The sequence below is a fragment of the Pagrus major genome, chromosome 23 (assembly GCF_040436345.1).
Source record: "Pagrus major chromosome 23, Pma_NU_1.0".
Lineage (NCBI taxonomy): Eukaryota > Metazoa > Chordata > Actinopteri > Spariformes > Sparidae > Pagrus > Pagrus major.
The window spans coordinates 23,682,598-23,710,573 of NC_133237.1; the positions used below are offsets into that span (position 1 = coordinate 23,682,598).

Genomic DNA, 27,976 nt, shown 5'->3' on the forward strand with positions numbered 1-27,976 from the left:
AATATTGGTTTTACTAAACACATTTCAAACTATTTCGAACTTTTAGGACACAAATGTTTCTGACAAGGTTTTTTTTTTTTTCAAACCGTCGCCTACATTATAGCGTTAAATCCAATCTAATCAAAAATATATAGCCTATCATTGAATTTAACTTGAATAACGTTTTGGCCTGTGGATTTAGAACAGTGCTTTAGCCTTAAAAGACATTTTATAATATTTGTACCTATATTGTAATATTTGTTAATAATTGTTTCCTAAATATGCTGTCGTTTTTGCCAGTTATCCTGATGCACAGGTATAATTTCTCCTCACAGTTGCCGCTAAAGTTGCAGTCCGTGACACGCTCATTACGTCCCACGAAAGACCTACGCGTGACGTCATCGACAACGAGAGGTGTTCAGGATCCTCGGAGAGAAAGATCCCGCGCGCCCTGGCAACCTGATAAACCCAGGTAAACGCCGTTGTTTCAACATTATTCTACCAGTCATGTTGTCTCAGTAAACCGAATGAGTAGACAGCAGGAGACATGGTAACAGCAGTGTAAAGGCTTAAGTTGTAGCGCTGATGCCCGGCGCCCACTGAGACCGTTCACTTGCACGGCGGCCTGTTCTAGCTAACTAGCTTGCTAGCTAAAGCTAGTTGGCAGTTGTCTATCAAAAGACACAATAACCGCACCTACATTGTGTGTCTGTATGACATCCCTTGCCTGTCTCACCCACTGTTGGCCACAATCGCGCTATATGTAGTCCAACAAATGCTGCTACGACCACGGTGTTGGGCATCTATTGCTAGTTTGCTCGTCGACTGTCTTGTGTTGTGGGAGACGGTGACGCCGTCACGGTGATGATGGCGCACACTCAGACTGAGGCTATTTGATGAGAATGCAGTCAATGGAGCAGATAACACAAAATAGCACTGTAGCCCAATGTTCATTTTCCAAAACTGGCTGCCATGGTATCTGGAACATTATATCTTTATCTTCGTTCGCTTTCAGTTCTGCTGTGCATAGAGCTGACGTCCATTACGAAACCCGGGCAATAATCTATGCCCTGTGGCCTAACGTCAGGATCTTGGCTTCTCATCGATGGTCGGTCGCCAGCAGTCATTACTTTACAATTTGTCGTTTTATTCACCACATCTAGTTATGGTCCCTATCTCAGAAAGATGTCTTTGGGTCTGTGGTGTGTATATGGTTGAGCATGAGACACAAAGCAGTGGCATTCAGCCGACTGGTGTGTTCAAACAGATTACTCATGCAAAGGCCCGTTACTTAGCACACTGTCCCTGCTTTCCTTGTAAGAGGAATCCTCAAATCTGCAGGCGTGAACGTGTTTTTTAATGGTTGGCCATGACTGTAATAGCTGGAGGCCCAATGTGTAACAACATACGGATGTGTCTAATGACAGACACTAGCCTGTCAGCAGTCACTGCCTGTTTGGATAGACTTCTTTGCCCAAAGGTGTACAAAAACCAAGGCAGAGAAAGCTCTTGCCCTACTGTTACCAGTTATCTATGCTTCTGCTTTGCCATCTTCCGTTAACAAGATTTTTCTCAGTCTGTTACTCAAACCAGCATATTAAGAATGAATGAAAGCCATGGGTTAGTTTTGTGATCAAGTTTTGTGTGTCACTGGTTAGGTATAAAAGTGTTATCACTGTCTACACAGTGTGAGTAAATAAAGAGAACAAATTGGGTCAAAGGGCATGCAGCTACCAAGTAAACAGTTAATCAAACAAGCTCAGAGGGATGACCTACTAATTGCATTAATGCAAATTAATTTTCCTACTTGAAATTGATCAACTGCACCTTGAGTTTGTAAATAAGGACTGGGTCAAAGTGGGTGCAGATACCAGGTAGGTTTTGAGCACATAGCAGAACTACAAATCACATATATCAAAATACAAGTATGTTTGATAGCTGGTTTTACATTTGCATCTGATATCCGCCCAGAAAATTTCAGGGGTCCTAAAGATTTCAAGCCAGGAGAATGCACATGTGTGCTGCATAATCTGCAGACTTAGGTCTAACTTAGGTCTGGCTGTAATTTTGGTTGTTATCACGTCCTATGCAAAAGAAGACACTTTTTCTCGCCCCTTTCTCTTTTTTTCCCTTATTTTTTTAAATTCCTCTTTTTTCTCTTTTTTTTTAAGTTCTGTTCTCTCTGGTTTAGTTGCCATGGTAACACCATCCTTGGCCTAGTTGTGAATGACCTCTGAATGAAAAGGAGTGTGTGGTCAGGGAACAAATGAGCGAGCAAACAAAATCTATTACAATGTGTGAGTGTATGTGCTTCATTTGTCACTTCTGAATCATTTGCGTCTTTGTCATACTGTATGTTGGGTATAAACAATATTGGCCTTTTTTCATTTTCTGATGACCAAATAATATATATATTGCTTTTTCAAGTAATACCTTTTTATTTTTTTCATATTAATGCCAATAGAAGCACCCCATCTAACACCAAGCACTGGTTTATGCTCTTCATTACTTTTCTTTTAAGCTTTTACCTAATTGTGACTTTAAGAAACAGTTAACTTGTCTGTCATTTACTTGTCTGTCTTCCATCTAATTTTAAATATAAATCTAAGTATTAACCATGTAAGGTCAGTTATCTATCACATATATGGCTGACTAATGACAGCATATTCACACAAGGATTTTGAACCCATTTCAGAAGAAATGGTCTCTTATTTATCGCAACTTTTATGATCCCAAAGCAGCAGTTTCATTCTTGTATTGTCAAATTTCTCAGTAAGCATCACTCCCATGTGTAGAAATGATCACAGAGTATCTAAAAAAAAAAAAATACATTACAGCCTTAATACTCAGCAGCCAGTTTATTAGATCGGGACTTGATTGCATCCTAACTGCCCCTCTGTTCAGCACTGTGAGGCTGCATGAGATAAGACTTGTCTCTTACAGCAATATTTAGATATTAGTTGAATACATGTATATATGTAGTATCTTAGCTAGTTGCTAACTCTGTTAGTCTGCTGTTTGGTGCTGACTAAGCAGGTAGTGTTCAGTGGGTTTTTGGAGTTTTTTCTTTGAAAATGGTGTCCACTGTGGCTAAAAACGATGCTGTGAGAGTAAAGCAAAACCATTAAGCTCCCTGTCGGACTGCTAAACAATGAGTTGGAACCTGCTGTTAAGCTCCATAAAGTCAAGGGATGCTGCAGATTTGGGTGATTATTCTATGTAGGTTCATCACTATAAGTGACCTATTTCATATTTCTAGGTTCAAGATTAATGTTTTGTTTTTTTTACCTGCCTGGTCTGCCAGGTGGGCCAGAAATCGACTCGTCCAAAGTCAGTTTTTAGTTGGCCCTATACAGATTGTTTTTTGTGAATGTGTAAGTGAAACAGTGAAAGGACAGGCTATAGCAGATGTTTTGCATCTAAAAACCCAATGAAACCATACCAATTCAAATCTTAATTGCACCTGATGTGCTGTCTGCCCTGCTGACAGCAATCTTTGTACAGCATGCTCAGCATCAAAGTTGACGATTGCTGTCCAATTTGCCAGATTAGGCAAGAGAGTTGCTAGATGTACTAAGTTTAAAAGTCTAATGCAGTTTTGTTATACTGGTCAGATCTAATATTAAGGTTGTAGCTGCAAGTTTTAAAACTTTATTTCCATTCCAAAAGTTCTGTCATTTTGCCCTTGCCTAGCCTCGTGGGTTGAAATTGGGTAATTGTGAATGTACTAAGGAGTCTAAAATACATTTCTGGATTGCTACGGGTCTACATATGTCTTCGACAGAAAAAAAAAGTTGAAAGGTCACTATCTAGGGACAAGGCTCAGATATGCTTCACACCTAAATTTCTAGGTAATAAGTTTGAAGATGCTCTTAGGAGAACTTCCATGAAGTTGGAAGACACAAAAGTAACAGCTTAAAATGAATGGTCAAAATCAAAGCAGCGGAGGCTGAAATAATTTGAAGCCTAGTATAATTTAGTGTCTATTATGGGCTTAGTATAATGATAACATCAGTGTTTTATTTCTTCAAACTTTTGACAGCTCCCATTAGAACCACAGAAGATGTGATACAACTAATTTCATAGGCTGAGTAGTGCTCCTTGAATTAAGTAAGCCATACCTCATCTGTAAAATCAGTGGAGTGCCCCTTTTTAAACTGGCGTGACGTATCATCATCCTGGATCTAATAAGAAGACTGGCTGTTGTTTTGCACTAGCTGTAGCTTAGAAAATATACAAGTCATGTCGTCATATTTCTGTAGTGAAGAAGAGATGTGAGAAATGCATAGATTGTGGTTTCCAGTGTGTCAATCATAAGAGATTTTCTGGGTGTAAAAAGCAAGATTTTATAATTACATAATTATTGTTATAGTCAATTAATGCCTTGGTAATTAATATTACCAAGCAGCGCTTTCACCACACCACCCGTCTTCTTTCTATTGTTGTTTCTAACACATAGCTGAATATACACCAGTGCATACTATACCATGTCAAGTTGGCAAATTGCCTGTTCCTTGTTTTCTCCACTCTAGGTCCCTGTAGATTTCAGCTACTCCGGTGCTCTAATGATTAATGGAAGTGTCCTCAGACTTTCTCAGATATTCTCATCTCTGTGTGCACTGCTGCCTCTCCGTCTGACCCAACCCCCAGTCTATATGCAACCCTCTCCTTTGCTTTACCCCTTCTCTTTCTATCATCCCTCCCGCCCTCCTTCCCTGTCTCTGAATACGATCTCTCCCCACCCTTCCAGTGACAGGGCCATCGGTTTGGCCTCTTCTGAATTGCTGTAGGTTGGAGCTTTGTCACTCTGGCAGCTGCTGTATTGTCTTTCGGAATGGTGCATATGGCACGTGGACAGGGAAGTGGGTCTGTGAGGGCACTGTCTGGCTACAGCACAGATGAGCTGCTGCTTGTTTCATTTGGTAAAACAGACATTATGCATTGCACTCACCAGTCACCTGACAAGTGTACACTGCACAGGGTGGCTCTTTACTTGCTTGATATCTTGTGGTTGTGACATCTGACTTATTTTGAAACTATGTGGGTGTGTGCGTGTTTGCATTCACATGAGACTTAAGATTGATCGAGAGGTTAGAGGTCAGTAGTCAGTTAGCCTAAATGGTTTGCATGAAGTCTTAAAATGTCAGAAATATCCACTCGCATTCAAACAGTCACCTCTCACTTGCCCAAGTATTTCTATCTGTTGGGACATAAGCGGGATGTTGAAAGTCTAGTGCTACTTTTGCAGGGTTAAGATGCAGCATTGTCAGGCAGGTTGGATGATTGGTGCAGAGTAAACAGGGCCTATGTATGTCACATATGTCTCATGAGATTGTATCTTGACTTGTGATTCCTGCATGGTAGCTACATATGTTCCCTCATTCTAACCTCATTATGCAGAGAGATCCCTCTTCCTTTTGGCCCTTTTATTGACATTATGCTTGTATAATGAGGCAGCATTTACCAGCTCTTCTGTATTTACCTGGCCAACTAAGAACAAAATTTTTATATATGTGAATTGTTCATATGATCTGACTGAGCTAAAAGTATATGGCCACAGTCATATCCAAAGCAGATTATCAGAAATAATTCAGTTAAAGTACAGTTCAATCTGATTCAAAACAGTATGTACTTCCTGCCACCAGTGCAGTGTGGTCACTGTAGAGTCATCAACATCCTTACGAGAGGCTGCTCTGCTACAGGAAGGCTCAATGGATGGTCTCACTCTTTTGCACACTTTCTGTCACACTCTCCGTTGCTTTCTACGATCACTTCAGTTTTCTTTCATTGCCTCACTTTAACTATTACACTGCCATGAGCTGTACAATGTGCAGTCCCTGCCTTCATGCACATTGGCCACAGGAAACACACATTTTACTTCACCTGATGTAAGTTTCAAAAGTTTCCCAAAAAGTATTTGTTTCACTGAAGCTTATTTTGCATTTGAGTAGTCTAGCAACAAAATTAATCCAAGTGGTATATGAGGAGAGGATGGAGTGCAGATAAGGGAGTCCTTAAATTGGTGGGGGAAGGCATATTCAAGATCACTCTGAGGGAAGAGAGCGAGTGGGGGTGGGGCATGATGAGATGGACGGAGGAATAGACAGGAAGGGGGTGGGGTGTTAAAGGTGTAACAGAGAGAGAGGAGAGAGCAAGAACCTCAAGCTATTGATGGGAAAAGAGGGGAGGGGTGGAATGAGCAAGCGCGTAGGAGAGAGAGAGAGAGAGGGAGGGAGGGTGTGTGGGCTGAGGCTCCCCTGAATGAGGAAGCAGCAGAGCCATTTTTACTGTTGAGTAACTGCATGCTGCTCTGCCTGTGCTGGAGAGAGGGTGAGAGAGCGAGCTAGAGGAATAAAGTGCTCCTCCTGGATCTTATCGGATCCCTCTCTCCCCTCTCTCGCCTTCCCCTCTCCTCCTTGTACACCTCTTGCTTGTGGCTTGTCTCCATTTAAGTTGGGGAGGCCCTGGAGAGGACACACAATGGAGCGAAGAGCCTGTGGCAACTGGGCCGTTGTACTGCTGAGAGGGGGATGGGGTAGAGAGAGGACCGGTTCACACAGCTAACACAGCCTGCCGGCTGTAGGCTTCCTCAGCCTTTCCTCCCTGCCTGGACCCACTGTTTCCAGGCTGGGGTCTTTTTTGTAGAACAGCCACCCTCAAACTCAGCTTGGACTACACTAAGGATTACTCACTGTGTTTTTTGGGATTTAAAGATACATACTGGAGCCTGAAGATTAAATCCCTCCTGTGTTTTGGTTGAGAGAGGAGGAAGAACAAACTTCTACATAATTTTTTTGTACCCTTTTTTTCTGTTTTCGGTTTCTTTTTCTGTTTAGTGGAGTTCATAAATGGATTACAAGATGCATGCCAAGTCAAACGATTTGCTGGATTTTCAAAAACTGGATGCCCTTCTGGAAAAAATTGCACATTCAGTCTCTGTGAAAAGGTAATATTGTCTACTTAGGTACAGTGCTAAGTTTGCAGATATTGAAAAAAGTCACATCAGTCTTTACAATTTGAATATCATCAATCTAAATACATAGTTAAAATCTGTGGAGAAAGTTAATTTAAAGACAGCCTGCAGTAATGGATCTTGGGACTACCATGTGGGTAGCACTATCTCTAGTTTTACAGGGCCCAGCACAACAATCCAATTTAGATTTTGTTCTGTGTTGTGTCAAGAATTATATTGTTATCCAGATTTCATTAAGAAGCCATGAACCTACCTCCTGATGGGAGAGGGGGGTGTGGGGGAAGGGGGACTTCAGAGGAAGAAGGGGGTTTTGTGTGTGTGTGTGTGTGTGTGTGTGTGGCAGTAGTAGAAATGTCTCCTGATTCCTGGCAGAGTTTGGCTTGCTTATCCTAACCAGCTGGACGTTGAGCCTGAGAGAGCTGGCATGACTCTGGGCTTTTCCTGGTATAATGTGCTTGACTCATGGTTAGTCTGTTTGAGTCAATTGTGTGCTCATGCACTGAGTCATACAGTTGGTGCTTGCAATCAATACTAGCAGAACTTCTTTAATTTTGTCACCTTGTGATGAATGATTGGAGACAACGAATATTGTTTGATTTTTATAATTTCTTGCTTATAAATATATACATAGGGCCGATGTAAACAATGCTGTTGGACCCCAGTTGTACTTCTCTTGCGTTTGGCTCTAAACACTGAAGTAGCACAGGTCATAGGTGGTTATTATTGAATTGGTAAGCATTCAAAACTAGGATCTGGAACCATTGAGAATACAAATACAGTACGTAGGCCAAGAAGTGGAAGTGGAGTGTTACCATAGAAACCACAGGAACATTTGTTTTTCAGAGAGTAGCAGAGTTTCAGAGGTTCTCAAGACAAGCAACAGACCAATTGCACATGATACAAGGTCTAAAAGTTTGAATAATTGAATTGGCTACATATTTAATTTGTCTTGGAATATTACTGGTGTCCACTGGCAGTATTCAGACCCACACTGTACAGTTCTGAGACATTCTGGAAGCCTATCATTGTACTTTTTATAGTGTTGTTTATGATTCATGTACAGTAATGCTAAGTGTTTTCCAAAATGGCGCAACTGTGGATGATTTAGATGGAATCGTAACATTGCTGATAATATTCTCTTTTAATTAAAAATTACATTAATAGTAGTTTGGGACACAGCACTTGGATGTTAGCAGATGCATAATTGGTTTTGAATGGAGAAGGCAAGAAGTTGCACAGTGTCCTTAAGTAGGAATGCACATTTTAAGCTTAACCTTAGCCTTATCAGATCATCAGGCACTTAATTAATGAATTGCCTTGATTAAAGCTTTATTCACGTACTTGTTTAGTGGTTTTAGTAAACTGCTACTCAAACACAGCCTGTGATTATTCAGAAAGTAAATGGAAAATATTCAAAAGATGAATTGCATTTGTTGCTTTATTAGAGAGCATAACATGCCTGGACACAGAAGCTGTATTTACATAGAGCCTAATATTCTGATTTCAATTGGTTTAAAAGCCCAATAGAAAAAACATGCTCCATATATACACCTCAATCAGAACAAAATTTTAATCTGTTGCAGAGGGGAAGTTAAGACCTTGTCCCATGTAAACGATAATAACCTGTTTTTTCTTCCGGCTGCGTTCTTTCTGTGCATGCCCACCATCTTGATGTTAGTACGTTTCTCCACTTACCAAAGATGGCAGCTTATAAGGTCTGTGGCTAACTATTGCTCATAGTTTGTTTTTTTTTGCCTTATCACACATAGCCCACACCAGGAGATTGTCCATGTCAAATACTATGTGTATTTGGATGTATCTGCGATATCAACAAAAGAGTGGAAAGCAATATACAAGCAAGCAAAAAAAAGTGTACGAAGTAGCTACACTCCGTGCAATGTCATCAATATGCTGCCTTGCCAACTGTGAATTCGCCGAACATTTACCTGCTCTATTCACACATGGTCTCAATCGGACATTGCACAGACTTTGTAAGAGGGAGCTGGCAGGGTTAAGTTGTTTAATGTCCAGGCCAACTGATTCCATGAACACCGCCTTTTCCAGCTCCTGTCTTGGGCGCAACAACTTTTCTCGAGAGACTTTCTACATCTGCAGCAAGGTTGCAGAGTATTTATCCTCCCCTGCCAGTAGTCTCTTATCATTATAGAAACTTGAAACAATTTGGCTAATGAATGTTTTTGCAAAAACAACATCAAAAAAGTGTCTTTTTTGGCCTATGTGAGATTATTCACCCTGACATCAAACGTGTCTTTTCAACCAGCACTTATAAGAAAACACAATTTTTTTTTAAAGATTTTATGTATTATAGTAGTAGGATACATGTAAAGTGTAGTTAATTAAATTTAGTGTGAACTTCTTGAACAAGATGACTGTAGACCAGCTGGTCTGATAGCCAGTTTATGTGATCGGCAACTGCACAGCCCAGAAGAGATCATAAAACAAAAATGTAATGGGATGTTCCTCAGTCATCGATTTGTCAATCTACAGGAAAACCTAAAATAGAAACATGTAATACATGGCTGCAAAGACACCAACAAATAAGAACATCATTGGAATCAATGTATTGTTGAGTATTGGTAGACACAGTAGCATAAGAGTAAAGGTGTTTTTTATGAAAGAGTGAAAAGACTGGTGAATATGCAGGGAGTGGTGTGCTTGGCCTTGTCACTATGGTTTCATTAATAATTTATTCCTTTGCTTTCAGGAAAAACACAGGCCATCATTCTGACACTTAGTGAGGGCCTCAAGTGGAATCTGCAGGCCTACAGTTTTGCCTGAAATCGACCACCACCCCCATACATGAATGATTAATAGTTTACTTTCATGGGGGATGCAGACATCTTGCTGTTATGTTTTGCTGTTTCTCTCACTTCACATGTAGGACAGTCACTGTGATGATGCATACAGAACCAGATTTTCTGGTGTGGGATGTGCTTCCCCCACCCCAGTAACCAGAGCCACTTCCTCCCCAGAAAACATTCCACAGCAGTCTGCAGTGATGTATGCCCAGGTCGAAGGTCAACTGTTATTCCAGAGCTGAGAGCAATGAAGGACATGCAGTAACAGGAAGTGGACCTCTTGATTGACCTCTGTTTGGGATTCTCCAGACTTGATTAGTCTCACATGCCAATGTTGCTCTAGAGAGAGAGAGAGAGAGAGAGAGTGGTTTATGCTAATTTATCATATTGATTGGTTGTAAGTCAAGTATTACTCATAAAAATATTATGTTTACAAATCTGCAATACCATTTTCAGAGTAGTGTAATGTTAATGGTATTGGAATTCATATATATGTGGTGATTTTCATAACAAAATTATTATTTAGCTTAAATGTGACAAATAGCTATGAAATAGTGATCTTGAGTGAAAGAATGTTCTTGACTCCACTGCCATAGTCCCTGCACCTAAAAGGGCCTGCTCCCATTGTCATGCTTTCTTGGCAGCCATTATATATTGGGGATTCAAGTTTGAATTTCTGAATATCACTAACTGGCCAAAAAGCAATATGCCTGGTTTTAGTCTTGCATTGAACATATTGTGTCTATAACTATCTAACAATAAGTAAATCAGTAAGTTGATTGTCAAATAATTTTGTAGACTAAACAATTAACACAAATTTTAAAAAAATGGTGTTATTGATCAATAATGATAATAATTGTTAGTTGCATTCCTCTTTCTGTACATTTTAGAACTAGGGATGGTTTAATGTCATTAATGTTTTGTATAATCAGTGATATAATCAACTATTTTGACAAAAAAAGAAGAGACAAACTGAATTTTTACTTAAGTTGCTAATACATTCATTAGTGTTTATTATAAAAACAAAAAAGGCAGGTTCCCTTTCCAAATATTGTTTCATTATTTGTTGTACTGTTTTAATATTTGAATTTACACAGAGCAAAATGATCACGTACTTGAAAAAATCATTCTATAAAACTCCTGCACACTGTTCTACTACTTGAGATCAGGAATACATTTTGTGTTTCCGTACAAAGACCAAATAACCTGATGATGCAAATGTAGTCATACAGAAATATAGTAATGGTAAAAGGTCAACTTCCCTAACTCCATCTGTAATCAGATATTTTTTGTTTTAGTGAGTTATAACACAATACTTTCAAAGAGAGTATCTCTTTGCTCTTCAGAAATGGCTGGCATTTCTCTAAAGAGATTCTCACAAAACTGGTATTTGTCAAGTGAACATACTGTAGAAGGCCCAGGTGGTCCAAGTGCCATAATTCATCATTGAAGTAACACGTGCTCCTGATAAGTCAACATGTTACAATGTGATTGAACTATGCAACCTGATTGCTAAAACCTGTCTTCCTTTTAATGACAGCCAAAGTTGGGTTGTCTTGCAATTTTCTTCATAGCGCCTTTTCGATGGATGGATGGATGAATAGCAGAACATGAACATGCAGATCACAATTGTCTTGATAAGTTGGACCAGAGCTTTCATGTCTGTTCATGCGTGTTGGAAGTATTGCCTCTTTAGGTCAATGCATGTACTTCAAATGCTTGACTCCTACAAGAGGTGTCGTTTATGCACCCTCATTTATTGCATCTGCCTCTGTGTTCCCAGAAGTTTGTTTACACTTGTCGTTGTTGCAGTGCTGTAATGTCAGTGACTCTCGCTGTGAGTGTTCTTGTCACTGATGTTAATGAGCTGTTGAGGACCATCTGGCAGTTTGTGTGTGTCTGTGTGCGATGAGACTTGGCTTCATGCAGAACTGGAGCCAAGCTGGACCACGCTCATATTGCGGCTATCTCCTTTGAATTTGTCCTTGTGGAGGACTTCTTATAGTACTGGTTCCGGTGTGGTAAATGTCTGTTTAGTTCCCCTACTCATCTGTAATGTCACTGCTTGTGTTTCTGTTAAATACTGCTTTTTTGATTATTTGATTCAGTACATGATTCAGTTGTACAAAATATTTCCCCAAACATTTTCCATCCAGCTTTTGCCATTAAGTCAGAATCCTTCCATTCAGTAGCAGTGATGAGGGATGGCAACTGAAAGAATACAACTTCACAATGGAGATATCCTATTACATTCCAAGACGTCTCAGTATTAGCACTGCTCAGAGGATCTGAAGGTCTTCTTTTTGTCAGTTTACTTGTAGCAGTTTTTGGGCAGAATACATCATTTGTGTATGATTTATTATCTTGATCCCGCAGTATCCCTCACATTCATGTTGTAATTTTCACAAAAGGCTCTTTGTAGTTGACAAAGTTAAAAAAAAACATAAATAAGGCAATATGAGAGTCAGAGGATCAAGACATGCAGATCTGCATTGTTGCCTTTATCAAATTATGGAATGCCTACCTTACTCCTACATTTTTGCTTAGAGATATTCCTCATATTGGTTTTTTGTGAGAAAAGGACATATACTATTAATCTTCTACCTAATTAAAGTAATTTGCTCTCTCATCGCATTTCATTCATCACCATTAAACTTCTTGAAATTCTTAAAATAACTTACAAATTAACACTTATCTTCTTTATAACAATTTAAAAGATACTGGATAATTAAATTTAAAAAATTACAATTGTTTAAGCATATTGATGGAAATAATTAACTAAACCCTCTTTTTTACAGTTCTCATGACAAGCTTGTCATGTTGACAGTGAAAGCAGGTTATCTAAGGTCATCTTCTGTCAGTTTTACTGATGATTTGCCCAAATGTTGTCATTCTAGTTTTGCTAGGACGGCTATTTTTGTGTAACCTGATGCTCCACATGTTTGTTACACAGAACCATTTGGAAACTTGCCCCTGTAAACTGTTTGGAAAAGGGCATCAGTTTTAAAAAAACATACTACAACATACCATATGACGTAGTAGGAAAGTGCTACCAGTGTTCTGAAGCTAGATCAGTGAAAAACATCTTTTTCATTAAGAAAAGCATTCAGTGCCCTTCTTTGCCCTTTAAAAGAAGAAATTCTCATCTCGTTGTTTTTGAATGAACAGTCCCTTCTCTCACACACCTAAACCATGGGCATAGCTGCCAGTAACTCATCATAGGACGTTCATTGGTTCGACCACTGTGATTCAGCCACAAGCACATAGCTTGATATCTAATGATGACCCAGAGCATTTTTTTTGTATGTCTTTTGTGTCACATTGATAAGATGTGATTTGCTTACGGTTTAAAGCCTGTTGTACCAATGGGCACATCCTCAGCTTGTGGTGGCACATGTTTCTTTGACAGTCGATAGAAAGCACCTGCTGTGATTCAGCCTGTCACAATTTAATTGTTTATTTTACTTTTAATGTTAATAGAGTGGGGGCACCTCAGCGGTCATGTGGTTATCTGTAAATTTTTTTTGTTCATCTTGTCCTTTCCCCACACAGGATTATGTTATAGATATGAGAACTGAGTGACAATGGCAGTTTTTAAAGATTGTTTCCATATAGTCCACCCCTCATATGTGTGGTGGAAACTGACTGACTGATAGCTTGTGATGTAGGCATGGTGTGACTGGTTTTCCATCTGACATGAATGGCTGGTTAGGCTGAAAGTTGCAAGACTACAGGTGTCACTGAAGGTCATTAGACTACAGCTGGTTAGTCTAGATAAGATATTTTGTTTATATTTGTTTATATGTGTTTATTCTCTTTGTAAAGCCAGTTCAGCAAAGCTTTGAAGTATTTTTTTAGTTAATCTGTATTGAGCTGAAAATGAGCCATGGACTCGTATGTGCATATTTGTACCTTGGGCCAAGACAAGTTCTGTTCTTGTTTATTTTTGTGTTATTTATGTCTGTTTGCTTCTAGCCACAAAAATACCATCTGTGTTCAACTAGTACGGTTTCTTTTCACGTGTTGTCATTCAACATATTGGTCAGTTAGTCAGATACTCCACTGCGTTTGAGTGCCTTGGGGTGGCCAAGGCAGTGATCATGTGGTGTACAAACTGCTTCCTTATTCTTAGAGAGTGACTCATCAAGAATGTGATTAGTCACAGATCTATACAGTGGTGTGTGTTTATCTTTAAGGCCCTGTTGTGGGGGAGGATTTCAGTGTGTGAGACAGGAAGACTAACTTGTCTTTATTAGAGACTTGAATATACAACCTTGTGATCAGTGCTTTTTTCCCACATCATTGTTGTTCCGCCGTCTATTTTTAGTAAAGCATTTCGAGATTATTATTCGGCCTTGTTGTTGTCTTAACAGCCTTTTGTGTGTATCGTGAGTGTGATGTCCCTGACTGCCTTAGGAGGACATAATGTAGGACTGAGCGCTTGCATAGTGGAACACACAGTCCCTCATCTGCCAGATGACGCTTACTCCCCGCCACCCTCCATCCACCCCTGTCCGCCCACATCCCTAAACACTCCCAGGTCCTGAGACAGAGTGGGAGGACAAAGATCTACTAAAAGCACACACACACACACACACACACACACACACACACACACACACACACACACACACACACACACACACACACACACACACACACACACACACACACACACACAACATGCATATGCTAGAGCCAAAACTAAGTCTTAACCATCCCTGAGCTCCTCTGAATATGGTGCAGGATCTGTTTGTGTGTAACTTTTTTATTATGCAACTCTTTTGAAAGAAATTAACATTCATATTTAAAATTTATTTAACAACACTAGTCCCTGTTATATATTATTATAAATTTATTTAAAAATTGTACATTTTTTAACCACTTTATAGCAAAAATGACTTAAGGCACCATAAGTGTTTTGACAAAGTTTTTATTATTCAAACCCATGTGGGAATAATTCATTTGCATTTGCAATGCATTTGTTTTATCCCCAAACCATCAATAAAGGGCTTGGGTCTGTGAGAAATGGATAAACATGAGTTTCTGCTTAGACTCAATCTTGATACCATTAGAATACTGTTCCCCCAATAGAGCTGGGTGGACAGTACAGTGGCTGCTTTAGTGGAAGAGAATGATTATGCTTTTACTTGTTGCAGTGCAATTACAATTAGTATCAGAGGTCTACTTTACTATGGATTGATTAATGATTCCAATAAAATTTTGTTAATGACATGAAATTTTATTGTAGACTGTTTTTATAGACATACTAATGACAGTATGATATTTCCTCTCTCCAGAGAGTCCAGCGAGGAGTGCAATGGGATCAGTGGTGCTCTGTCAGTGGAGTCTGTGCCGGGGCCAAGACTGAACTGGTGTCCTGCCAACACCACTACCCCTGCCCCTGCTCCAGCTCCAGCTCCCGCTCTGGGGCCCGAGCCCGTGCCCAACCCTGTTAGAATGGGGGACGGCCTGGATGCAGCGCAGATGTCGGGCAGCAGCAGCAGCAGCAGCCAGGGGCAGGCCCAGCAAGCGGGCAACCCCCCACCCCCAGAGTACATCAATCCCAGCAGGCCAAAGCGCCAGACCAATCAGCTGCAGTACCTGCTCAAGATGGTGTTGAAGGGCCTGTGGAAGCACCAGTTCGCCTGGCCCTTTCATGCACCAGTTGATGCGATCAAACTTAACCTGCCTGTGAGTACTAGCTTTGACTCTGTGTGGGTGATGGTACTTAAAACTTTCATGGACAAATTAGGCATCACTTAAAAATTGCCACCAGGGTTATCTGCATCTATATATTCCAGCTGTACATCTGTATGTTTTGTTATGGGTAGATTTTTAATGATGTATCTTTATTACTATGAGTAAACTAACTCACAGCTCATGTATCAGGGCTCATTACTCCTTTCAGAAGTATATCAATAATAACTTTAATTGCTGTACAACAACTTTCACACACTTTATACGCTGTAAAACACAATGCAGGTATCTTGTGCTCTGATCAGTCTTGGTTGTGACATAAGCTCAAGAAGAGAAGAAAAACACCTTACAAGCATTGTCATTCATCAACATATTTAGGATGTCTTTGTTGGAAAAGTGCTGACACCATAAATATTTATTTTGATATTAAATTCAAACTTTATTTTAGGCTCAGAAGAAGGCCCATAGCAATGAAAAAGAGTATAGTAATAAGATAAATAAGCTAAAACTTATTCATCATTTAATTAAAAAAAACATTTCATATGTGGGCTACCTCGCCTTGTTTTTCTGAGCCTGGATAAGTACTAAGAGCAGCTCCTCCAAGAGCTGGCTAAAGCCTCTATTAGGCTGTTCTCTGACTCATCCAAGCAAAACATAATATTGTACATCAAATGTCCAAATGGTTGCCTGACACTATGCCATCTGGAAACCTAAAGCAGCAACCTCATTGGATCATTAACCATCTATGACCGTTCGCTTACTTTTTTCCTGTAGCTACACAAGAGGGCACATACCAAAATTGTGAAGCAACATGTTGGCCTGCGCAAATGGTTTAAAACATTGTCGATAAATATCTCTGTCATCGTTCAAATCATCATGTAAATGGCCATGGTATTTTATTTCCTTGCTTGTCATTAGAGGAACATCACACAAGTGAAACAGATTTTTATTTTTTTTCCTATTTCTCTAAAATTGATTGTCAAAACGTATTGCTTAATTGAGAGAGACAAGTTTTTTTTTCTTACGTTGCACTTTTTATATATTTTTTATGCAACCTTTTCAGGACTACTACACAATAATCAAAAACCCTATGGACATGGGAACAATCAAGAAAAGGCTTGAGAACAGTTACTACTGGAATGCCCAAGAATGTATCCAAGACTTCAACACGATGTTTACCAACTGCTACATATATAACAAGGTAACATATCTGTACACTAAAGCCATTGTACCCATAAAGTGCTAAATATTCTGATATGCCTCCACTTTTGCTAAGAGTGTTTGTCTCCCCCTGCAGCCTGGAGATGACATAGTCTTAATGGCTGAGGCTCTAGAGAAGGCTTTCCTCCAAAAGGTCACAGAAATGCCTCAGGAAGAAACAGAGATTGTTGTCATGACAGGAAAAGGACGAGGCCGGGGTCGAAGAGAAGGAGGTATGTAATTTACCCCTTAAACGATTTTTTTGCTCTCAACACATGTTCTTGGAGCCTAGCCTCTGCGAGATGGGATATATATATTAAAGTGTCTTGTTCTCTCATCAAGGTTTGAACTTGAAACCAGGGGCCATCATTGATCCTTCGTCCACGACTCCTCAAACACGTGGTCTGTCAAACCTCTCAGCAGCATCGCAGATCAGAGGACCAGTGCAGGGCCCGCCTTCACTACCTCCCCAGCCTTTGATGCAGGCCCTGCCGTCCCACGTGCCCCCAACGTTATCCAGCCATGCGCCACAGCTTGGCGCTCCCTACTCCCTGAGCCAATCAGACTGCGCTCCTCAAGTTCCCATCATGACTTCTGTGCCTCCTCCTGCTCAGACTTCCCTTCCCCCGGCATCCATCCAGAGCACTGCCCCCATGCTGCAGAACCCTATAACTATGACCAAAGTGAGTGTGATTGACACAGGGAAATATGCTTTGGCAGGTGGGCACATTTTTGACCATGCTTGGGAGCATTGGATAGGTGTGGATACATTTTGACATCTCATTTTAATCACTTATTTCCTTGCCCTTTTGCCCAATTTCTCTGCTTTTTTTATGTTTACTTCTATTTAGCAAAGAAAGAGCCAGAAAAGGAAAGCAGACACTACAACGCCCACAGCGAATGACCAACTGAGTGAGTCTTCACCAGCAGAGTCCAAATCTGGGAAGACACTACCTAGGCGAGAGAGTACCAGGCCTACAAAACTGATGAAGAAAGATGCTCCAGACTCCCAGCATCATATAGGTATGGGGATGGGACCAAGTGGAGGTCATAGCCCCAAACCACAAGATCAGCTGGGATACTGTGCTAGTCTGGTTAGGGACATGCTGTCCAAGAAACACGCTGCTTATGCCTGGCCATTCTACCAACCTGTTGATGTGGATGCACTAGGACTACATGATTATCATGATATCATCAAACATCCAATGGACCTCAGCAGCATCAAGGTGTGTTTAAGACTGCTAAATTTATCAAAGTTATCATAAGATATTGAAAAGATTTGTGGCATGGCATGTAATTTATATCCCTGGTATGTTTATTAGGCCAAGCTGGAGAACAGGCAATACCGGGAACCCCAGGAGTTTGCTGCTGACGTACGATTAATGTTTTCCAACTGCTACAAATATAATCCACCAGACCACGAGGTGGTAGCCATGGCACGCAAGCTGCAGGTAAATACAGTCTAACATGCAGATAATGTTGCTTAGATTAAAAAAGTGCAGGAAGTTAATTAATGAAGACTTAAATGGATCTTGAAAAGAATCAACCATGATATCAGCCATTGTGATATTTTGTTTATTTCCCTGGTGTTAGGCATGGACCATATCACATAATTATATTATTGATATACTTATGATATAAAAGTATTTGAAAGTGTGTAAATTGTAATAGTCAATATCAAAATGTTTGTGATCCAAGTTTTGTAGTTATGTTATCAGGTATTAACTGCCCTTTTGAGTAGTGCAGGAAATAGGTCTGGAGTACCAATTATCCTCTGGGGTGTCAGCTAACTTGTGAGCATTCACTTTAAGAGAAAAATCTGCTACAATTACATCGTGTGACTGTTCACATTTGCCACAAAAATTGTCTTTGTTATGGTGTTTAGAGCGTATTCCTACAAACATAAACGTTTTGCTTAGGTTGTTGTTTCTTTTCATTTCATAGGATGTCTTTGAGATGCGCTTTGCTAAGATGCCAGATGAACCGGAGAGCAAGCCTGTGGTTTCTTCCCCAGTTCCTACACTTCACCATCCTGCCCCTGTTAAGCCTCAACCTCCTTTGGCCCCTGTCGCCTCGTCTTCAGACAGCTCAAGTGACTCATCCTCTGAGTCTGAGTCATCGACAGATGACTCTGAAGAGGAGAGAGCTCAGAGACTGGCAGAGCTCCAAGAACAGGTCAGTGACCAGAAATGATTCAAGGTGTCTGCATATTTGTTGTCCAGGCCTTCTTACCCTCTATTGAGAATTGGTCTCTTCTCTTGATGCAGTTGAAAGCTGTCCATGAGCAGCTGGCTGCCTTGTCCCAACCACAAGCCAGCAAACCAAAGAGAAAAGAGAAGGAAAAGAAGGAGAAGAAAAAGGATAAGCATAAGAAAAAAGGAGGCATGCCTAGCCTTGTAGATGACATCCAGGATGCTACACCTGTTTCGCAGCTCTCTAAGAAGACCAAGACCAGTAACAATAACAACAAAGAGGTTGTTTCCAAGAAGAAACCTAGGTGGGTATTAAATTTGTATAAACTTTATCCATGTAAGGGAGTTGGTTAGAGCAGCTCCTTGATATGAGATGTTCTTTGGCCATCAGCTTGCCATTGCACAGTTCAGTATTACCCTTACTCAATTTTGTGTTTTACCTTTTTGTAGTAAAAAGGAAGGGATGAAAAACAATCATCCCTCCAACCTGCAGCCTGTTCCCAGCCTTGAAGATGACCTTGGGGCAGCTGGATCATCAGCTACAGGGGAAAAGTGTAAGCCTATGACGTACGAGGAGAAGAGGCAGCTAAGCTTGGACATCAACAAGCTTCCTGGGGACAAGCTCGGCCGTGTAGTGCATATCATCCAGTCCAGAGAGCCCTCGCTCAAAAACTCAAACCCTGATGAAATCGAGATTGATTTTGAGACGCTAAAACCTTCCACTCTGCGTGAGCTGGAGAGATATGTATCTTCCTGCCTCCACAAGAAGAAGAAAAAGGTTCCAGGTAAGCAACTCAAGCAAATCAGTGAGGGGAACTGCTCACTCTGAGTGTGGGGTTCTTTAAGTTTATTTAGAAATGTGAAATTTAGAAATTGATGTGTTATTCTGGAATTACATGAACAAATAGTTATTGTTTTACAGTTGAAAAGCCTGTGGAGTCAATGGCTGCATCCAAAAAGACTGGATCCTCCTCAGAGAGCAGTGGCTCCAGCACAGATAGCGAAGCTGAAGGGACAGGTGAGTTACAGCAAATGTGACTCATTAAAATGCCCATAATCAAAACACAAAAATTAAGTGCCTTGTCTATTTTCCTTTTTTAGGATTGATAAAGCAGCAGAAGAAGAAGGGCCAGTCTGTAAAGGAGGGGAAGAAGATGCATCTACACAATCAGAGTGGACCTCCTCAAACTGGGCTTCATTCCCAAGCTGCAAGCCTTCAATCCAACAGTCAGCTGAAGCAGCATCAGCAGCAGCATCAACCATCTCCCGCAGGCTTCATTGTTCCCCCTGTAGCTGCTCTGGAATCTTCTCAGTTACTGGAGACTAGCTTTGAGTCCCTGCCGCCTTTCGGCCAGCCCCTCATGCACCTGTCCCACCACACAGGCAACTCCTCCTCACCTGCACCTCCACACCTCAACGCTCATTCAGCTGGGCCAGTGTCCCCTGAGACCCATCCCTTCCTCAACCAGCATCCAATCCTCCCATCTCCAGGTAAGACTCTATGCAGGCTGCCAAACATTTGACAGGTCCAGTACTAATGGCTACTTGGACTTATTTCTGCAGGTGTAATTACAGTCCCTAAGAATAATGGCTCGGACAAATTCAAGAAGCCCCAATGCAGTTTTCAAAAGCAGAATAAAAAAAATACCATTTATATCAGTTTATCATAACCCTAACCACCTATAAATGGTCTGTCTACTTTGATCTTACTCCAACTAACAACTTTCCTTTTGAACTTAGGAGAGACAGCTGTTGAAGAATGGAGATTGTTGTTTTATTTATTTTTATTTTGCATTTGTGCTTCTCACTCAGAAGAACACAATTGCAACACCACATCACACTAATATCTTTAATACACTAGTGTCTTTTACTGATTGACAAATTACATGTTGGAGTGGGGAACATATTTTTTTTTTTAACCAGTTCCCACAAAATAACTATAAAATGCATCAACAAATTTTGCAAATTACTGCTTTATTTTCTTTTTTAAGTAATTGATCACAGACACAAAAATTAACTCATGGTAAGAGAATTTTGTGACCAAAAATCCATATTAATTACATGTTTTATTTCTTGTTCCTTTCTTGTTACTGTGCATCCATAGCTTTGCACAGTTCCATGCCTCAGCAGCCTTCTCGACCCAGTCACAAGGCAGCACCTCTTCATCCCAAACCTCCTCAGCAGCAGCCAGCACCTCCTCAGCAGCAGCAAACTCTGCAGCAACAACAGCAGCAGCAGCAGCAGCAGCTCCAGCCTCAGTCAGTTGCTCCACCACAACACCAGCTCCCATCGCAAATCCTTCACCCTCCTCAGCCCCTGCATCAGCGTCCCATGTCCCCTCCAACACTCACACCCCAGGGCTTGCTGTCTTCCCAGCCTCCACAAATGTTGCTGGAGGATGATGAAGAGCCAGGGTCGACAACGCCTTTGAACCAAGTACAGTTGTATCTGCAGCAGTTCCAGCAAACCCGTCAGCCCCAGCAGTCCATGCAGTCGCTCCAGGCGCAGGCTCGTCAGCAGCAGCAACAGCAACAGCAGCAACAACAACAACCAGGACAGAACTCTCTCCTGCAGTCTGTCCAGGGACAATCTCAACTCTCCTCTCAGACCACGCTGCCTCCTCCCCAGCTACCTGTCCAGTCCCAGACTCAGTCAACCTCATCACATCAGGCTCCAACCCAACAGATGCCTCTACACCAGGCCCGCCACATGCAGCACACTCAGCAGCAGCAACAGCAGCCACAACAGCAGCAGCTGAACTACCAGCAGGGTCCTGGTCTTGCTGGTCAGTCCCAGGGATCACAACACAAGATATCCATGCCCACCAACAAAGCACAGCAGATCATCCAGCAGCAGCAAGAACAGCCCTCCCCTCGTCCAACCAAGGCAGACCCTTACAACACGGGTAGGTCTGAGAAGATGGGACAAAAAATGGATTGTAGAAGCAAAAACTGTACAAATTAATTATGTAGGCAGAAGTTTTATGCCCTTCCCTTATGTTGACAGGTCACATGAGGGACAACCCTTCCCCTCTCATGATGCATTCCCCACAGCTTCCCCAGTTCCCACCTGTGTCTCACCAGTCTCCACCTCACAACATGCAGCCCAAAAAGGTGAGAAAACCTGCACACAATATAATGGCGGGGTTTAGTGCAGCACTGACGTTATGTCTCCACATGCATGTGTCTGACTTCCTTATGCTTGTGAAGCAGCAGAGAGCCCCTCCAAACCAAGGTGGGATAAAGGAGGAGAAACTACCTCCATCACCAGTGATGAGAGGAGAACCATTTAACCCTGCAATGAGACCAGACCATCACAAACATCCTGATATCAAGCCTTCTCAACCTGGCCACAGCCAACAGAGTGAGTACCATTACTTCTTGTTTTTCTTTTCTTTGGCTACAATGCAGAAGAAGAAGCTGCACAGGATATTGAGACTGTGTGTGTGTGTGTGTGTGTGTGTGTGTGTGTGTGTGTGTGTGTGTGTGTGTGTGTGTGTGTGTGTGTGTGTGTGTGTGTGTGCTTGCTCTTGTTTTGAGCAGATGTGAAGTCCATGGATAGCTCGCGACCGGTCATCCGCTCCTCTGAGCCTAGTGGGCCGCCCCCCTCTCTACAAGACAAGGATAAGTTTAAGCAGGAGTCAAAGGCACCCACTGCCCCCAAAAAGGTACAGGTAGGTGTAAAAAATCACTTTTTTAAATTATCTCATACACCTCTTTCAGTTCTTTGTCTATGAACTTTATGGGATTGTATCTTGCAATGTGTTTGATTGGATCATTATTGACAATTAATGTGGCTCATCTTGCCATCTCTGCGTGTGTTTTTTCAGGATGTGAAACTGAAGAATATGGGCTCGTGGGCCAGCTTGGCACAGAAATCCACATCTACGCCCTTATCTGCAGTAAAGTCATCGAGTGACAGTTTTGAGCAGTTCCGTCGTGCTGCGCGGGAGAAAGAGGAGAGGGAGAAAGCCCTGAAAGCTCAAGCGGAGCAGGCAGAAAAAGACAGACTACGCAGAGAGCAGGACAAACTACGGTAAGGTTGTCTATAAGATGACTGGAGACAAAATGTCTAGAGAGCTGCAATGTTTACCACCTGAGGTACAAGAGTATTTTGAGGAGTCACCTATCTTTAATATGTTGTGTATTTGTTCCACTAAACTAGGTATGAGAATAATGAATAATGTTGTAAACAAACTGTATGTTTGTGTAGTTTTAAAGCAATCCAGGTAAATTTAGAACAAGAACCACTCATCTGAGAGGCCTTGTCACTTCTACTGGCAGGAAGGTCTTACCTATCATTATCATGATCATGAAATTTCTACAGGTTCAAATCTTTATTCTAAGTAAAAAGGGTCCACTGGTGGACTTGCTCCTATGGAGTTTCTGTTGGTAGATATTATGCAGTTTAAATTCATTACCAAAAACAGCCTTATAAGATACCTTGCAGCCTCAAGGCGGGCAACTCTGACAAAGTTGAAGGCAGGTGGGAATCTGATCTAAATCATAAACAGATTGGCCACTTGGGTTGGGCACTACAGAACCAATGACCTGGAATGCCAGCCTTTGTCTTAGCATCTCTTTCAGCCTGTCAAAGTAAGATATTACACAGGCTTCATATGACTCCTGAAACCAGACACAGAGTGAATCCAGATCTGTCAGATCTTTGTACTAAACGTCAATCAACTATTGCTTCATTTTTCATTGTTTGTGGAGCTGCCCTCATGTCCAGCAATATTGGATTATGATTGTTCAACAGTTTAATAACATTTTTAGGTGCTGTTTACATCTTGGTGCAAGACCTTGCATGTTAAGACTAAATGATGAGTTAAAAACAGAAATGTATTTGGGTGGGCTGCCTGATGACATGACAGGAAACCATTTGAGGTGATGTATTATCCCCTCTAGTGGCTGTATCATAGGACCACAACAGCCACTTAGAATCAAGTGTGAATAAGGACTGTAGGAGGGTTGTTTTAAGATGTTGGCATGTGAACCAGAGAAGATTATAATTGTATAATTATAATATGGGCGTCTACTTTTGTTCAAGTCAGAGCACATATTTACAGTGTCGTTGTAATAATGTCCTGAATACCCTGCTTAAACTTAAACTGAAAAGGTCAAGCTAATATTATTTCACAACTCTTTTATGAAGCCACAGACAGTCAAGATATTGTAATAATTGAACTCCAAAATAATAAACCTCATGTACAGTACCTGGTTTAAAGGCTCAGGTTGACGTTAACAATTTATTTTAGAAATGCAAGACTCTAGTTCATAAGAGTGTTTTGGCTACCAACATTTTATCTGTCGTGTTATTTAGACATTATTGGCTGCAATGGGTAAAGCAAAGCATTGCCTAAAAAAATGCTGTTTCATTGCTGACACACCAAAGACTTACTATAAGTAGTTAAAACAAAACTCAAAATCTGCTGTGAATTAAACAATAGTGAGACCTACATCCTGAGAAAGTTCTGCTCGCCACTGTTAGATCTTTTTCACTTAAAATGCCCCAAGTTTAGAAACCAGTTACCTGTTTCCTTGAGCTAAAACGGATCCTTGTTCATGTTGTTTATCTTTGTAGGTGATCTTGTTTTTCTGGCCTTGTAGTTTTATACTTAGCTCAGCCAATTTATTTATATTTTTTATATGTTTTCCAGAGGTCGAGATGACGAGGAAATCATGGAGCCAAGCAGAAGGTTGCATGAGGAGCCACGCAGACGTCTGGAGCAGCAGCACATCCAAGCTCCTTCACAACAGCAACAGCAACAGCAGGAGCCGCAGCCGCAGCCACAGCCGGCTGCCATTCAGCCACCTCCTCAGCCCCCCACACCGCCGCAGCCCGCCACACAAAACCCACTAGACCAACAGAGAGAGCTAGCACGCCGCCGAGAGCAGGAGAGGCGGAGGCGAGAAGCGGTGAGATAATTATCTTTAGCACTCTTCACTTTCATGGAGTTAAGGATGCTATTTTCATGTAATACAAATAGTAAATTGTCAAGTATGTGCACCGTGGATTAAATCTCAATTTGAACACAAACAGAAGCTATAAAAAGTTATAATTATATGTTCATTTGTGGCTGCAGTTTTCCAGAAGCTGAAGATTCTTGGGAGTAATGAATGTAAAGGAAATACTTAATTGTTCTTTTGTCTCTCCAGATGGCAGCAACTATTGACATGAATTTCCAAAGTGACTTAATGGCTATCTTTGAGGAGAACCTGTTTTGAGGATGGAAGCAACTGAAACGTAACTGCAAAAAAAAACAAAAAAAGGAAAAAAAAACTTGGATGATGCAAACTTCATCTAAAGAGAGATTTGGCGACCGTGCACCACAGAGGAACACGGACAGTATGTAGATGCGACGGGCCCTCGGAGACTGAATACAAACGCTGGATGGGCAGTCGCATCTCGCTTTGCCCCTGTGGACTGAACACACTCAACACATGGGGATAGTCTCATTGTTCTGGATGTCATTTCCTGGGAATTTGGCTTTGCCTGCCTGAAATCTCATAACAGGAGAGAGAGGACCCCTGTTGGCACAGTTGCCTTTGTCACACTTGCTTCTTACAGTGTGCGTGGGCGCAACAATGAACTGCAAGTGTAAAGACATCCCAATATCTATGAAAATGCTCTGATAATGTACTGACAGACTGCGCAGAGGCGTTTTGAAACTGCCAGATGTCTGAGGTGGTGAAGAAGACTGGTCCTTTATGTTTTGTTTTGTTTGTTGTAAGTGAACACATGAAATGGTTCGGGGGCGGGGGGGCAACTTCCATACTGTAAATCATGTATATTTCTCAGCAGAGAAGGTACAGTTTGCCTTACACCTCTTTCCTAAACAGACCATTATGTTCTATGGCCTGCACACATGGACAAACCAATAACATTTACAAGCAGGAGTAGGAGCTGTGCAGTTCTTTTTCATCATCTAGTATCTACTGTAAAGAAGTATTTTCTTATACTACAATAACTGTTTATTTTGGATCTTTCTTTTTTTTCCTCTTTAGGTCTTTGAATCTTCACACCAACACACTCCACCACCTATGTCTATGCCAAACAACCCCATTATCATTTATGCTAAATTAATTGTCCTAAAACATGGTAGGTAGCTCATGACAAAAAAAAAACCCTGAATATATGCATTATCATAGTTCCAGCAAGTATATATCAAAGACAGAAGTTTTCATCCTGCCTTGCATTTTTCATTTAAAGCTACGATAGGAACGATGAGCAGAAGAAGGGAAAGGTTCTGGCCGTTTCTGAGCTTTAGTTGGAACATGATTTCACTACAAGTGTTGCACCATTATTTGTATTACACTTTGAGACATAATGTTGGAAAATGTCCATATCATTGGCCTGTTCACAACAGTCACACTACTGGATCAGTTAAGATGTGAGGAGATTAGGAGCCCCCTGTTGTCCCCTCTGATTGAACCCTAAAGGTTTTGATCACATGTCAACAGGCAGAGTGCTCGGAGCAGGAAGGAGATAGTCAGGGGAATAAGACAAACACTTAACACCTTTCTGTAGCGGTTACTTGAATCAGGTTAGTAAAAATGGACTGGACGAAGCTCCAAGTTAGCTCTTGCATCAAGTTGTCTTCTAATTCACTGAGGGCACACTGTCAACAGTACGAAATAAAACGGCAAACAATTACAAAAGTTAAGAAACGGAAAATGATGAAAAAACAGTTTTGATTTCTATCTTTGTTCTTGTTCGATAATAGTGGATGTGATTTATAATTCTGTTCTCGGAGACATTGTTTGGACCGGGGATGGGTTGAAATCGGAATGCATCTCGTCCTCTTCACTTGTCTCTTATGGTGTTTTTTCTCCAGTGCCTGTATTGTATTGCAATTCTCGTTGGCTTATATTACACTTTGAGGGGGGTTTAGAAAGGGGCGAGTCAGGACTGGGTGGTGTAATATTTGAACGGGGAGGGAGATTTTTTGAAAGAGTTTGTGTAAAAAAAATAATAAAAAAAGGAAAAGACAGCGTTTTATATTTTACCCGTTGTCAATATTCGGGTTTTAAATTTAGTTTTAGCTGGACTTCTATGAGTGTACACACCTGACAACTACTTTCTCATTTTGTTCAATCAGCATATTTTAGGTAGATAATGTTTCAGCGTTGCCACACTAGCATTTGAGTCTGGTCTGTGAGTGTGACTGTGTAAATTTGGACGGCTGTGTGACTGTGTGTGTTTATTGTTTTTGTTAAATTTTTTTTTTTTAAGTGTGTGGTGCAGGGAGGCATGTTCCCCGATGTAGATAAGCATTCTATTGATGAGGAGAATAAACAGATAAATAGTACTTCAGGAGAACTTGTTTCTGTGTTTAAGTCACCTTTTTAATTCCTATGAAGTCCACCATATATGAGTATAGAATTTTTATTAGACTGGTTTTGAAAGGGTAAAAAAAAAAACTTCATTCCTTTTTAGCCTTTTTTTTTTTCCTTTTCACAATAACTGTTGGACATAATGTGCCATGAGTTCTAAAGAGAATGTGCTGACCCGCAGCTCAGCCCAGAGTTTGCTTTATTCAGGTATTTTATTTTGTGTTACATTTGTTCTGTTTTGGGGGTTTTGTTGAAACATTTTCCTCGATTATCGTTTGGTATGTGAGTGGTCTATCGAGGTCTCTGATTCAGTCTGTTATGATCATTGAATAAACTCATCTCTTTTATAGAAAATAAAAAATAAACGAAATTTTGCCTCCGTGTTATTATATGTGAAATGCCTCTTTGAACTGTCATGCACTTGCTCTCAACTGCAGTTCAGACACAAGTTTGCTACCCACAGGCAATGGTACAATAATCAGGTGGAGCGGTCACAATAACAAACTGCAACACTAAATACAATTTAACACGCATTATAATTTGTCTAAATAATCGTTGTTATTATTATTAAAAAGGAATAAGTCGATATAACAGAAATAAATTAAAATAAAATAAATTAATACATGAAATGAAGCAAAGTAGGCATGCTATAAACATGTCATAGTAGTATTAATAAAGCTGTTTCCATAATCGTTGTACGTTCTGGGGACAAGTTATAAATATAAAACAAGTGTGATATGGTCATGTGTGTGTGTGTCTGTGTGTTTGACCAGTGTG

At 40.8% G+C, this 27,976-nt stretch overlaps 1 protein-coding gene across 6 annotated transcripts; it reads left to right on the plus strand.

Moving 5' to 3' along the window:
- The first annotated feature begins 385 nt into the window (after positions 1 to 385).
- brd4 (bromodomain containing 4) lies at positions 386 to 27,569 on the plus strand. Of its 6 annotated transcripts, none has more exons than XM_073494181.1 (19): positions 386 to 451; positions 15,072 to 15,465; positions 16,535 to 16,672; positions 16,769 to 16,904; positions 17,014 to 17,354; positions 17,523 to 17,897; positions 17,994 to 18,122; positions 18,616 to 18,846; positions 18,939 to 19,168; positions 19,314 to 19,648; positions 19,786 to 19,881; positions 19,965 to 20,354; positions 20,968 to 21,768; positions 21,870 to 21,976; positions 22,073 to 22,226; positions 22,406 to 22,536; positions 22,693 to 22,898; positions 24,523 to 24,781; positions 25,022 to 27,569. In XM_073494181.1, the coding sequence occupies exons 2-19, from the start codon at positions 15,232 to 15,234 to the stop codon at positions 25,088 to 25,090; spliced, it is 4,362 nt and encodes a 1,453-aa protein (XP_073350282.1). In that variant the 5' UTR covers positions 386 to 451; positions 15,072 to 15,231; the 3' UTR covers positions 25,091 to 27,569. The 6 variants fall into 6 exon arrangements, with proteins under 6 accessions (XP_073350282.1, XP_073350283.1, XP_073350278.1 ...); XM_073494182.1 differs by having other exon boundaries at positions 22,076 to 22,226; XM_073494177.1 differs by lacking the exon at positions 386 to 451 and adding an exon at positions 6,318 to 6,925.
- Positions 27,570 to 27,976: the final 407 nt, after the last annotated feature.